At 32.1% G+C, this 14,408-nt stretch overlaps 2 protein-coding genes across 2 annotated transcripts; one reads left to right on the top strand and one right to left on the bottom strand.

Moving 5' to 3' along the window:
* Positions 1–646: 646 nt before the first annotated feature.
* On the top strand, positions 647–4,009 carry LOC131644226 (uncharacterized). Its single transcript, XM_058914669.1, has 5 exons — positions 647–799; positions 969–2,203; positions 2,302–3,288; positions 3,392–3,516; positions 3,622–4,009. Exons 2-5 carry the CDS (start codon positions 976–978, stop codon positions 3,865–3,867), a joined length of 2,586 nt encoding a protein of 861 aa, XP_058770652.1. The 5' UTR covers positions 647–799; positions 969–975; the 3' UTR covers positions 3,868–4,009.
* Positions 4,010–10,999: 6,990 nt separating this feature from the next.
* Positions 11,000–13,276, bottom strand: LOC131617082 (subtilisin-like protease SBT3). Its single transcript, XM_058888464.1, has one exon. It carries the CDS (start codon positions 13,274–13,276, stop codon positions 11,000–11,002), a length of 2,277 nt encoding a protein of 758 aa, XP_058744447.1.
* Positions 13,277–14,408: the final 1,132 nt, after the last annotated feature.

Below are 14,408 nucleotides of genomic sequence, written 5' to 3'. Positions count from 1 at the left end.
ATATCTAATTTTAAAATGAATTTTCATAAAAAGTTGCTAGTGTTGGCATATATCACTATTTGTAAGAAAATCAAATTGATTCTCAATAAATTTAATCTCAATTGTTTTGCTTTGCAGGTGGACGTAGAAGATAGCTGGATTTGGAGTTTACATCCCTCTTCTTACTACATAGTCAGTAGTGCTTATAAAAATTTGTCCAAAATTGACGACAACAACAATCAAGCTAATTCCTAAATTTTGTGGTCGAAGTGCCGCATAAAATTTCTATTTGTGTATGATGATTATTTTTTAATTGTATATCGACGAAAGATAATTTGACAAAACGGGAGATTCTTACTAAGAACAATCAAAGATGTGTGGCGAATTATGTGTAGAAGACAACAATCATTTTTGTAAAATTTTTAATAGAGTGTGGTCTATTATTTCGAATTCGCTATATATAAACGGCCTTAAAAAAATTATTGAATACTATTAATGTGAAATTTTGAAAAATGTTCCATTGTTTTTTAATACTATTAATGCTTCCGGATACATACATACTAGTACATACATGGCACACACATCTAAATATTACAATTGCATGCAAAAAATGCGTGGCACTCTCCTTCCCCAACACCTGTCATCCCTGTCTTCATAGCACGTTTCAATGACAAACATAAATGAATCATGAATCAGAACACACTTTCTTTCCTCCACTGAGTTTAGCCATAGAACTAAGGGTGAAAAACTGAAGAAGCACAGTACAACATAGCTATCTTTGAAATTTTGAAACTTACTATTAATCCTATATACAGTTAAGGTAAATCTCTATCTTGCTTCTTATTCTTCTTTCATTCAGCTTATTTTCTGTTCCCTAGGATAAGCACTTTACGTGAATGAAGTTTGACTATTTTATTTTTAGTTAGAAAGACTAAATTTTAGATAATCACTTATATGTTAGCACTGAATTAAGTTGTTTATTCAAATAGGCAGAATATGATGGATTTGGAAGAAACAGAAGATGAAGAGAGGGATACTATTATTACTAGTACAAGTCAACAACATTGTATGTTGGAGAAGGGACTCAATGTAGGAAGGAAGATGTTAGTTTTTGGTTTTGTAGCAAGTTCTGTTCCTCTTGTTGTTCCAGGTTTTTTAGTTGCTTCTGCTATTGGTCTGGTAGTTTCTGTGCCTTGTTGTTTCTTCTTGGTTAGTCATAGGTGCACTCAGAATTTGATGAGTAAGTTGTTACCTATGCCTAGGCTTTCTCCTCAAGATATTGATGTTACATCTATAGATGAAGAGGATGAAGCAAACAGCGATAGCGAAATAGTTGATGTTAATGAGGAAACTATGATATTGGATAATGATTATGGACAAGGGGTTGTGAAAGATGAGTTAGAGCCTGAATTGTCGCAGCATCATTCAGGTGATGCTAACAATGTCATTCATGATGATGAAAAGATGGAAGGATACCTAAGTGGAGAAAGTTGTGAGGAGAGACTATTGAGTAGAGGCACAATTATGGAGGGTTTTGATGAAATTGAAGAACTTAAAGCACCCTTTGAATTTGGGGATGCAACGGTTGTTTTAGAAGAATGTGACGATGAGGTGAAAGAGGGCGGTATAGAAGAAGAAGAGATGCAAAAAGAAACAAAAGGGCTATTAGAAAAAATTAGAGACGAGGGTAAGAATGATATGAGAGGAATTTCTAGTGGATTAAGTGAAAATGATCAAGATATTGGTCAAGTTGTTGAAAACATGGAAGAGAAACAGGATTTGGGGACGGATGGAGAAATGTGGAACCAAGAAGATTCAAAGGTATACAAGGAGACGGTTCAGTCAAGAAACGACGATAGTACGGATAGTGTTTGCATTGATGTTGAATCATGTGAACCTACAAGGGGTATATTAGAGTTTGAGGATGATGGCTTGAATGATTCAAAGAAACCGGTGGATGAAACTTCTGAGTTGCTCAAAGAAATGCATGTTCTTCATGTTTTGGTAGCTGAGGACTCATCTAAGGTTGAGGAACTTGAGCCTGCTATATCGGACCTTGTGAATCAAGAAACAGAATTGCGAGAATATAACAAAAGAATTAACTCATCAGGAGATGCAAGAGAAATTGCTGATGCAATTGAGTTTCACTTGTGTGACGAAAACAAAATAGATGAAAACAGAATAGATGCGGAAGCGTACACATGTACACTTGATTTGCATGAAGGTTAGGCCATAGTATATATTTATAAATATGTATGCTGTTTCCATTCTGGATTCCATTTATTTTTAAGCCAATATCTAAATTAATTTATTTGCTTGCAGAACCTTCAAATGTGAAAGAGGAGTTTGAGCCTGAATTGTCACATCGTTCAAGTGATGTCGATAATGTTGTCCAGCACAATGGTTCTGAAGAAGACAACAATGACTATTTCGCTAAGGAGGAAGAGGAGGTGGAGGAGGAGCCTTCATCACAAAATCATGATGATGAGAAGATGGATGGACACCTAAGTGGAGAAATTAGTGAGGAGAGGCTAATGAGTAGAGGCACAATTATGGAGGGCTTTGATGAGACTGAAGAACTTAAAGCACCCTTTGAATTTGGGGATGCAACGGTTGTTTTAGAGGAATGTGAAGATGAGGTGAAAGATGGTGATATAGAGGAAGAAGAGATGCAAAAAGAAACAAAAGGGCTATTAGAAAAAATTCGAGACGAGGGTAGGAATGATATGAGAGGAGAATATGCAACAAGAGTTTCTAGTGAAACAAGTGAAAATGATCAAGATATTGGTCAAGTTGCTGAAAACATGGAAGTAGGACGGGAAGAGAAACAGGATTTGAGGACGGACGGAGATATGAGGAACCAAGAAGATTCAAAAGTTTACGATGAGACGGTTCATGATGATAATACGGTTAGTGTTTGCAATGAGGTGGAATCATGTGAACCTACAAGCGGTATATTAAAGTTAGAGGATGATGGTTTGAATTATTCAAAGAAGCCGGTGGATGAAACAGCTGATGAACCAATTGGCGATTTGCTGATAGAAACGCAGGTTCTTCATGTTATGGTAGCTGAAGACTCGTCTGAGGTTAAGCAACTTGAGCCTGCTATATCGAAGAAAGGGGAATTAGATGAGAACATATCCAACCTTGTGAATCAAGAAACAGAATTGCGCGAATATAACAAAAGAACGAACTCGTCTGACGCAGATACAGATGCTAGAGAAATCGCTGATGGAATTGAGTATCACTCGTGTGACGAAAATAGAATAGACGCGGAAGCGCATTCATATACAATTGATTTGCATGAAGGTCAGGCCATAGGCATAGTATATATTTATATATGTATGCCATTTCCTTTCTGGACTCCATTTATTTTGTAGGCCAATATCTAAATTAATTTCTTTACTTGCAGAACCTTCAAAAGTTACCGTTGACATGCATACAGAATCGATGGAGGTTCTTGTTTCGTCCGAAGAACTGGAGTCCACATCATCTAAATGTTCTTCTGAAAAAAACATTGTTTGCCCTTCTGATGAGGTAGAGGCCTAATTTGTGTGCATTTTCATACTATCATCTTGTAACTAGATGATGAACATACTCTACGGACCAAATATCGTGCACTAACGGTTTGAGCTTTTGCAGGTTCTATTCAATGAGGAGAACATATGGAAACAGATTCATGCCGTCCGAAAGGTAATAGGATATGAAGGTACAATCCAAGCATCATTAGCAGATGAATTGAAGGCTCTCTACATCTTTACTGGAGTTGAACCTCCTACTTTCAGCAAGGAGAATCCCTCCGACCCGGCCGAAATCAATGAAAAGCTTCATTTTCTCATGTCCATAGTTGGAATTAAGATGACGGATTTGCCTAGTGTTGGTGTGTGAGACATGAGTAAATTTCTTTTCTGATTTGTATAATAAGCTTCATTGTGTTTTCTTTCTAATTAACTATGTCTCTAGGGGTTCTTTTTATGTTTGTAATAATGCAAGTGGAAGAGTATGTTGGAGTGTTTTTAGTTTTTCTTCATGCTTCAATGTTGGCCATGTTTTGAGAAATAAACTTGAAGTAAGTGGAACCTAGTTGGTGTTGTACAGAATCATAATTTCAATTTTAGTATCTATGGTGAAGAAAAATAATCTCAAAAGCTCAAAAATTATTCGCCCAAACTGTCTCGCCTTTTTTTTTCTCAAACGCCTCTTTTCTGATGCATAATAGAAATAGAGGAATTCTTGATGTTTTTGAGTTTTCTTATGCATACTTCACAAATCTCCACCATTTGAAAATGATGGTGATGTCGATTTCTCGGGGGCAAGGCTTTCTCTAGTTTCTTTTCTCATGTTGTCCATTCTGCATTGATTTAGGTATGTTTGGATTGATGGAACTTAATGGAGGGGAATAGAACGTAACGAAGCGGGGCGGAATGAAATATATATTCCACTCAATTGTTTGGTTATTTTTTAAAATTATTTCATTCCATCTCATACACCTTAAATTGGATGGAACAAAAAATGGAGAAATTGGATGGAATGGGAGAAAATGTATTCCATCATGTTTCATTCCATCCATTATTAGCTAATCCAAACAATGGAACCTCATTAGTTACCATTCCACTTCATTCCATCATATACCACCAATCCAAACATAAAATAAGCAAGATCAAATTGTTAGATTAAATTGATGATGACAAAAAAAAGAGATAAAAATCTGCATTATAAAATAAGTAAGATCAAATTAGATTAAATCCAATGGCCAAAGATTGCACAATAGAGATGGCAACATAAGAAATACAAAAGATGATCCATTTTGTTAGAACATAAAACTTGAATTGGTGAATCAACAAGGTTTTGATGTTTGTAGAGAAGAAGAAGTGAGAGAATAAGAGAATATTAGAGGGAATTTTTTAGGGTGAGAGATCAAAAGTGCTTATTTGATCATGTAACCTTTAAACTTCCATTGATACTCTATGACACAGTCGTGGTGACCTTAGTCCGCGGTGGAAAGTAGCACAATTACTACCACACCTTTCGTTACTACGGGCAACCATCTGAGATGGAATCATTTGCCCAACTGTGGTGATATATAATTTTTGTAGTAGTGATGGACTTGCTAAAATTCTTAGCAAGCATTGCAATAGAATCCGTAAAATTTTTATTAGTGTCATGGGATTCTTGGTCTTCATTATCAATAATATTGTCTTTAAAGGCTACTCATTTATCCTTCTTCTAAGATTTGTCATCAATGGTCATCTCAAAGGTGAACAAAGTGGCAATCAATTCATAAATTTTTACTGTAGAGAAATTTTGTGCTTCCTTAGTGGCGGTAATTACTCTCATGTCAAACCTCTTTGGCAGAGATCTTAGAATCTTTCTCATGAGCTTCTGGTCTGAGATCTTTTCACCAAGAGCAAAAGATTTATAGACTATGTCATAGAGTATCGATGGACTTCATCCAATGTAGAAGAAATCTTGGTCTTATCCATCATTTTAGTCTCTCCCTCTTGTGTTAGGCTTCTTGACATTAATGCCTCATCTTTTAACATGTATGCACATTTTTGTTGAGTAAAGACTGCTTGAATATTTACTTTTCACAATTTAAAGTTGTTGTCTCCAAAAAATCTCAATAATCTATTTAGAACTCATGGTGTTCACTTGTAAATTTAGACACTTTTTCCTACAATGGACGCCCCTGGTTATGAAATTTAAGATCAAACATACCAAAAAATATGATGTGTACGGGATGAAGAATAAAAAGACCATACTAAATATTCTCAAAAAATAAGAATCTATCAACTAATGTGAAAGCAAAACCACAATATCAAAAGTAAGATAAAACATGAGAATCAACACGCATAAAATTGTTTACCATGTTTGATCCAAAATAATATACTAGGAGTGGAGACATCAACTCTCTGACCCATTTCCAATCATAGCAAGATCTTACAAATTAATTTACACGAAAATAACTCTCTAAATTCATAAAACATCTCATATTTTATATCCAATCTATGACAAAATCTCTCATACTCTCGATACATGAATTACACAATCCTAAAGATTATAAGTATTTCCCAACCACTAGACAGCCTCCAAAGATCACCATAATTTTAAAACAGTAAAATATAATAATTTCTATCTTTGTATCCCTGGAGTTATCTCATTAGAAAACTACCATTCTCTTAAAAAATGGCAACAATACCTTTAATATGGCATAGGTTTTGAGACAAAACGCCTCACATTTCTTCCAAATGCCTCATGTCTTCATATAAACGCACCACATTTATCCTCAAACGCCTTGCCACATTTGAGGCATAGTAAAAATCCTACAAAAATGCCCCGCCTAAATACCTCGTGTTTCATATTAAACGCCTCGTGTTCGGAAAAATGAAAAAGGACGAATTATTGATTTGACGAACTAGATTTGAGAGCTTCGAGTATAATCCACATGTCTTTGGCTTAGAATATTATTACAAATTCTCCATGTATCTCACCACCCATAGATCTTTATGGAAAACTTGAAGGGCTATATCAGAGACATGATATTTCAAATCGGTTGTTGTTGAAGGAGCAATTTGATAGCTTGTGTATGGGTGAAAATATAAAAAGTATGTGATTATCTAAGTGTCCTCAATGGTATTTTTTAATTAGAAAATATTAAAGTAAATATTGATGATGAAGATAAAACTTTGTGACTCATATGGTCTCTTTCATCTTACTATGATCATATTAAGCCTGCTTAGATAATTGGGAATGAACTTTGTATTTTGAAAAATTTTCCATTAAAATTATTTTTGAAGAAAAAATATTGAAGAGTGAGAATAATACTTCATTAGACTCATTTTTGGTTGCTAGAGGAAGATCTTATGGGAACAATGAAATGAGTGTGAGAGGTTGGAAATATGGATAATTTGGGCATGCAAATAATAAGTATCCTGATGGTGTAAGGTCTTAAAAGAGCTCTAATTCAAATGCTAGCAATGTCTCCCTCGCTTTGGGAGATTATGATATTTTCTAAAAATCAAAAGAGTGTTTTCAAGATATTTTGTTGTCATGAAAAAGGACGAACTATTGCTAGTGAATTCGCTCATGGGCATTAGTTGTCACTGATGCAAAATGTGTTGTTAGATTATGTTAGTAGTTGAAGAGATTTCTTCCAACATAAAAATTGCACCATAGGGTTTCAACCTGATTTTCAACATATGAAAATTCTTAGAGTGGTTTAACTTCAAGTGAATCATACTTTTCTTTAGGTGGAATGTGGTAGTTCTTTTTTGGACTACGGTTGTCGGTGAAGACAATGTGAAAAATCTTGAACTGGTGTAACTTCCGGTAAATATTTTCTTGATGGTTGAGTATGGTTGGTGTATCTTTTTCAATCAAGGTGGATAGTGTTGGTGTTGCTTTAAAGTATACATGTTGAAATAGTCCCACATCGCTTAATTTTTTAAAGTAAGAGGCAGTCCAAGACTGTATAGTGGACTCAAGTTCTTCATTACAAAATACATCGGTCAAAACTTTAAATTTGTATTTGACTTTTATTATACTCTTGTGTTAGCATGTTGTGAGAGATAGTTAAATATCCGCTTTGAAGAATATGGATGTATTGGGGCCTTTAAGGTGGTTGAGGATAGTTTAGGTGTTGTAATAATTTATATAGTATTATTCTCTTGTTAATATTTGAGAGCGGTCATGGTTTTTCTCTAGTTTGGAGCTTCCATGTTATATTCTCGTGTTACTCATTGCTCTATCTTCAATCATTGTCAAACTTTCTGCTCGAATTCATTTCTTTATTTAGCAAAGGTTCATACAAATCTATGCAGTAATAGGTTTTTGATTTTGGACTTTCAAATGGAATAATGTGAAGAAGTTAACTTAAACATTATTGATGATGTTGTCCATCTTAAATAATAAAGTTTAAATATGTGATGAGCTAAACTCCGATACAACTTATTAGAAAAAATATACTAATTAAAATATATCTAATACAAAACCAACGAAAAATTAGTTATCTTAATATCACACTTTTCTAACATTATAAAAATAACCATAGAATAACAAAAATATCTTATTTGTAAATTAATAAAAATATTAAAAAAAAGTCATTAATACAATCTCACATATATAAAAGATGGTAAAATTATTTTTTTGAAATTTTCTTTCAATACGTTGTTCTCTCAAATGTGTTGTTATAAAATGAAACAACACATAACTTTTATAGCCAATGAATCTCTCGTACTCATCTTAATTCATTTACTATTTTATAATTTATCTATTTTTTTCTCCTAGTAAAGAAAGAAAACTCATCATCTCTAATATCATCTCATTTGTAAGCAAAAGTATTTACATTCACATTTATGTATTTATTAAAGTTAATAGTTAGTTCTATTTTGTTTTATTAGTTTCATGTAAAAAAGAAATTTATTAGTGTTCCTATAGTTACAATGATTATCTCCTCCTAATGTTAATTAATTAATAACTAAAAATAATAACAATAGATTAGATGACATATATTTATATTAAGAGAAATGTTAGAATCATACCAAAACCTACACCTACAACCACATTGTATATATCTACTTTTTAACATATCTTTTGTATTTTTTAATAATATATATTTTTCTTTAATTTTGGTGTCATAGTAAAATGGTTTGAAATAGTTATGTATATAAGGTTTAGAGATTTCAAGTGTCAATATAGCACTTCTGTTGTGGTCGGTCTTTTATATTCGGGTATTTTGGGCGAATCAAAGGAGTGATGTCTCTATAATTATTTTTTTAAACAATAAATACATAAAGGTAAAAAAAATAATTGGATATAAAAACATATTTTCATTTGACATTGTGCAAAAAGAGTACATATATGGATCTTTAAATCAATGTTATATTACATCAAAACATAAACCACTATAAAGAAAATTATTCTTCTTCTTGATCCGATCTTTTTTCCTATAAAAAAAATGACCAAACCCTTAAAATTATTTAAATATCATCCTCTTAACAATTTTTTATTGCAAAATCATTAATAATTCGCTCATAATTAAGGTTCTTCAAAAAATTATTTTCAATTGAAATCAACACAGGACTATTTAATCCATCGTGTGACATAGTAGATCTCAAATTAAATTTTAATAAGTTTAATTTAAAAAGACTTCTTTCAGCAGATACAACACTGATAAGAATAGTCAATATTATTCTAGAAGTTATGTGTGCATTAGGAAAACAATTAAAAGTCTTTAAAGAACTCAATATCATATAGTTCATTTTGATTCAATTGTTAAAATCTAATAACTTTTAATTCTTCAAACAAAATTTCACCATCCAGATCAAGAGAACTGTGGTGTTTTAAACAAGTTTCCAGATGTTCACAACATTCTTTCAAATCTCTTTCAGATAATGATCTAAGCCTTTCAATACTAAATAAGAATCCAAAAATATTTTCATAAGTGCTATACTGTTCAAATCTTCTGTCAAATGAACCAATTGTTTGATCTAGAATATATAAGAAATAATGATTTTGAAAAGACTCTTTAGCAGACCCACGATTCAATTGTGTGGGTTGAGATGAATTTTTATCATAGTGTTTTTTTTTTTACAAATTCGACGTTTTTGAATAAACACACATTCAATCTCTATTTCATTCCCAACCTTTTCAGCATTAGTCTTAGCATTTACAAATCCATATTCTTTATAGTTTTTCAAATACTTTATCAAACCTTTTACTACTTCTATAGCTACATGAATACACATGTCTTTTTTCTTCTTCAAACTCTTGCTAATTTCATTAACAATAGTTAATAATTCAAACCAAATAATCATAGCTACTGAAATTCAAAATTTCCAATTCCATGAGTTGCTAAAGATTTGACTTCACTCTTAATATTGGGATCATTATTTTGTTCCTCAAACTATCCTTGACATGTTGTGTCATAGACTTTCAAAAGTTCATAAACTAGAATAACCTTATGTGACTTTTGAGTCTTAATAAAAAGTTACAAATCTGTCTTTTCAATGATTCATATTTTCTATATTATTATTTTAATTTTATTGTCCCAATCATACTCTTTAGTTGCTAAAATTATAGATATATTAATTAATTTTATTCTAGGAGAATTAATTTATTTTATCCTACTCTATATTTTATTTAAGGAAAATTATATTTATTTATTAATTTTGATTTTGTAGTGTCCCTATCATTTTGTTAGACAACATTTTCTTTTTTAAAAAAAATTCTAACAAATATTTTTATAATAAAAAATTTTCTTTTAATATAAATAGCGACGTTAAAAAAAAGTTTTTTTTAGTGCCCTTAAAATTATGGTGTCTTGGACTACCGCTCAGGGCCACCCCTATATATATATATATATATATATATATATATATATATATATATATATATATATATATATATATATATATATATATATATATATATATATATATATATATATATATATATATATATATATATATATGGGAAGAATCAACAATTTATAATTAGAATTGCATCCCTATGAAATATATTATTGACATTATATAGTGTTGTCCCAAGATGCGACATGTACTTTGTTTCTTCAAATAATAAGCGAAGGAACCAAGATCCTTGTTTGGTGCATAAAACAACTAAACTAGAGGAACACTTTGGTATATATATTCATTGATACCAAAGTTTTTGTCCTTAATTACTAAATTATTCTCTTCAATGACGGTAATATACATAGAGATTAAAAATGACAATGTAAAATAATTTTATCTATTTTCTAATTAATCATTCAATCATATATTAATATAATTTTTTTTTGACAAAATATATTAATATAATTTTATATAATATATAATGGTGTTTGAGTGATAGTGTAAAATACGTGCATATTTTTTCTCTATAATATAACTCATGCAAGTTAAATTATTCATTCAACAAAATCAATGATACAATTCCCAATTTTATTGATTATTTCTTGTAATCTCAAAGAAGGGTACCCTACAAAGTGATTGCCATAACAAGAAACCTAAAACTTAAACCCTCATACAATGTCACTTGGTGCCACAACAATAGGACTCCTAACCTTACGTCCAAAACCACCCTCTTCAACCCAAACAATATCACCAAATGTCACATCTTTTTCCTTCTTATTCTTCCTCCTACACTTCACAACAACACTATAACTCTTTTTCTCATTCTTATACCCAAATTCCATTTTCTCAGGCAAAACACTAACATCACAACCCTTTGGTTTTCTCACCTTAACACTATAACTAGCAGCCCCATCTCCAACGTTAGTCACAGTCCTCAAAAACTTCTGCACCATCGTCCTTGTTTTCCTACCATACAAAGCTATAAATGAAGGATAATTAAGATCAGAAGAAGGGTTATCACAGTTATACTTTTTAGACCTTGTAATAGTCAATATTTGACTATGCGTGTAACCAAACTCACAAAGCAGGTTAACATAATCTTGTGGTGTAGCATCATATATTAGACCAGGATCCAATGCTTTATTAGGATCAATTTCACCTGCTCCCATAGCGAGCGGCGAAGCATATTGAGACGGATTGCCATTATCCGATATCGGGTTTTGAGTATTATCTAATGGATTAGCTGTTGTAACTATTGCTGATCTTATAGCAGCTGGACTCCAGTCAGGCCTCGCGGCTTTTAATAAAGCCGCGACGCCTGACACGTGAGGACACGACATCGATGTACCTGAAAGAAGATTGTAGTTACTTGACAAGAAAACATTTGTTCCGATACTAGCTGAGGATAGATTCGGAACATACGCGGCTAGAACGTTGGTACCGGGTGCCATTACATCAGGCTTTAGGATTCTTGGATAGCTTTTGGAAGGACCTCTTGAAGTGTAGTAAGCAGCAGCAGGTGCTGGTTTTACACCAACAAATGTTTGTTGAAAGTTGATACTAGCTATTGGAAATTCAGCACTTTTTATGTAGTGAATAAGTGCTTTTTTGTCTTTTGGATTAATCACAATACTTGGAGAAAAAAGTCTTCCTGTTTCAAGTAGTATTGGATCTTCTGAAATGAAAACAGCACCTATTACACCTGCTAAAGTAACATTATTGATTTGGCTTATCACTGAAACTGATTCAAGTGCTTCACAAACAATGATTCCTCTTCTTGAAGCTTGACTTAAGAGACTAATTGAATTGCATGATGATAGAGTTTTGTTGTAAACAAGAGGAAGATTCTCAACAATAGCATTAGTAGCAGGAAACAATGTCCAACCAATGATAGTTTCGCCGTTTCCGAGTTTCAAACTTCCGAAAGTTCGGTCGATTGTGGCCGCGGCCACGGTTATAACCAAAGGGATTCCGTTGTGTAGAGTTCCAAGATGTGGACCTTCATTTCCAGCAGAAGATGAAACAACAACATTTTTCTCCATGGCTGCAAATGAAGCTATTGCAACTGGATCTTCATAGAGTGGAACATTATCAAAACCTAAAGAGATTGAAATAACATCAACGTTATCAGCAATTGCTTGGTCCATTCCTGCGAGAACATCGGAAGCTTGTCGTCCTTCGTCCCAGAGGACTTTATACATTGCAATTCTAGCTTTTGGTGCAATGCCTCTAGCTACACCTTTGGCATAACCAAAGAAAGATGCATCTTCGACATAGTTTCCGGCGACAGTCGAGGATGTGTGACTACCATGTCCTTGTGAGTCTCTAGCTGAGTTCATACTGATTTTGACATTTGGTTTTGAAGCAATGACACCTTTGTTGAAGTATCTTGCTCCAATGAGTTTTGAATTGCACATTGAAGTGTTGAAATCTTGTCCTATTTCGCATTTTCCTTTCCATTTTGTTGGGATGTTTTTCGACATGCCGTTGTCTCGAAAGCTTTCACTTTCAGGCCAAATACCAGAGTCAATAAGGCCAACAATAACATTTTCACCTAAGTTTGATGCATTCCATAGCCCTTTTGAAGGGTCTAATGAGACAAACTCAAAGGTGTGTGTTGTGTCTATTGTTGCTGTTCTGTCAGGGTAAGCTGTGACAAAACCATGAGATTTTTTGAGGTTGTTTAACTCTTCTTTTGATAGTACTGCACTGAATCCATGCATGGCATGATTGTAAGTGTACACTAAATTTTTTGATGATTTTGTGGAATCAAGAGTGGATTCATACCAATTATGATGGCTTGTGAAGACTTGAGGCATGAGGGATTTGTCCATGTGGATTATGTAGGTGGAGGAGGTTTCAGCTTTGGCATGGAGAGAAAGTAAAAGAAAAGGAGTGATAATTAGCAACATTAATGGAAGGGAGACATTAAAGTGAGGCTCCATTATGCTGCTAAACAAGAATGATTGTTTTTGCTTTGAAATATAAGCAGCTTGTTATTTATAGGCATAATTATAGCATGATGTTTAAATTATTTTATTGTAATAAATTGGTCTCAAGATTGGATTGATGGAATACAATGGAGCGGAATAGAACTGAGCAAAATGAAATATAAATTCTATTCTATCAGTTGGTTATTTTATTTAAAATAAATGAAATAAAAAATAAGGAATCGAATGGAATAAGATGAAATGCATTTCATCTTGTTCCGCTCAATTCCATCATTTTTTACCAATTCAAACAATGAAACATAATATTATTTCATTTTATTTCGCTCGGCTCCGTTGTATTCCATCAATCCAAACATAGTCTTAAATCTTTTTTAAATAATTGTTTGGTTTTTTTTTTGGACCAATTGTTTGGTCTTTTTAAGTTAACAAATGTGTGCATAGTTACCTTCTTTATCCTTTTATTAAATTTAAACCAATCACTCAAAATATATATTATAATAAAATGCATATATTAGCATCTTTAATACATAAATCTTTAATACATAAAGTAACCTCAAAAAAATATAAAGTCAGATGTTAATTAAAAAAAACTAAATTATTAAAAAAATATTTAAAGAACCAATCTATTACAAAAAATAACTTAAAATTCTCTGATGTAATTTTACTGAAGATTTTATTTTATTATTTTTATATTAATAGTTAAAACTAATTTAAGATTTAAATAGTTAAAAATAAATAAATAATATGTTACAAAAGTGAGCTGATATTTATTTTGTTAAATAAGATGTCAATCGAATTAGAAAGAGTTAAATATGATTAATTCTAATTACGTTTAGACAAAATTATTTTTTGAAAGTTATGGTGTGTCAAAACTTTATCAAGGACGCATAGAACTGACAAAAATTCTGGCTTGATGTAATTTGTCATCGTATTCCTTCTATTATAATCACACGAGTAGTTACAACAATTAATTACAAATATTTTTTATTTGATTTTCTATTATGTTCTAAGAATAGAAAATATATACATTTAAGAGAATCAAATCATATTAAATCAATCCATATTAAAATTCCCTCAAAATGATGCGGCTGCTCAATGATCATCAATTTGTTAAAAAAACTAATGA

This window comes from Vicia villosa, linkage group LG1 (assembly GCF_029867415.1).
Source record: "Vicia villosa cultivar HV-30 ecotype Madison, WI linkage group LG1, Vvil1.0, whole genome shotgun sequence".
NCBI lineage: Eukaryota > Viridiplantae > Streptophyta > Magnoliopsida > Fabales > Fabaceae > Vicia > Vicia villosa.
Note: the sequence above shows the minus strand (reverse complement) of the source record. Positions and strands in the feature narration are given on the sequence as shown.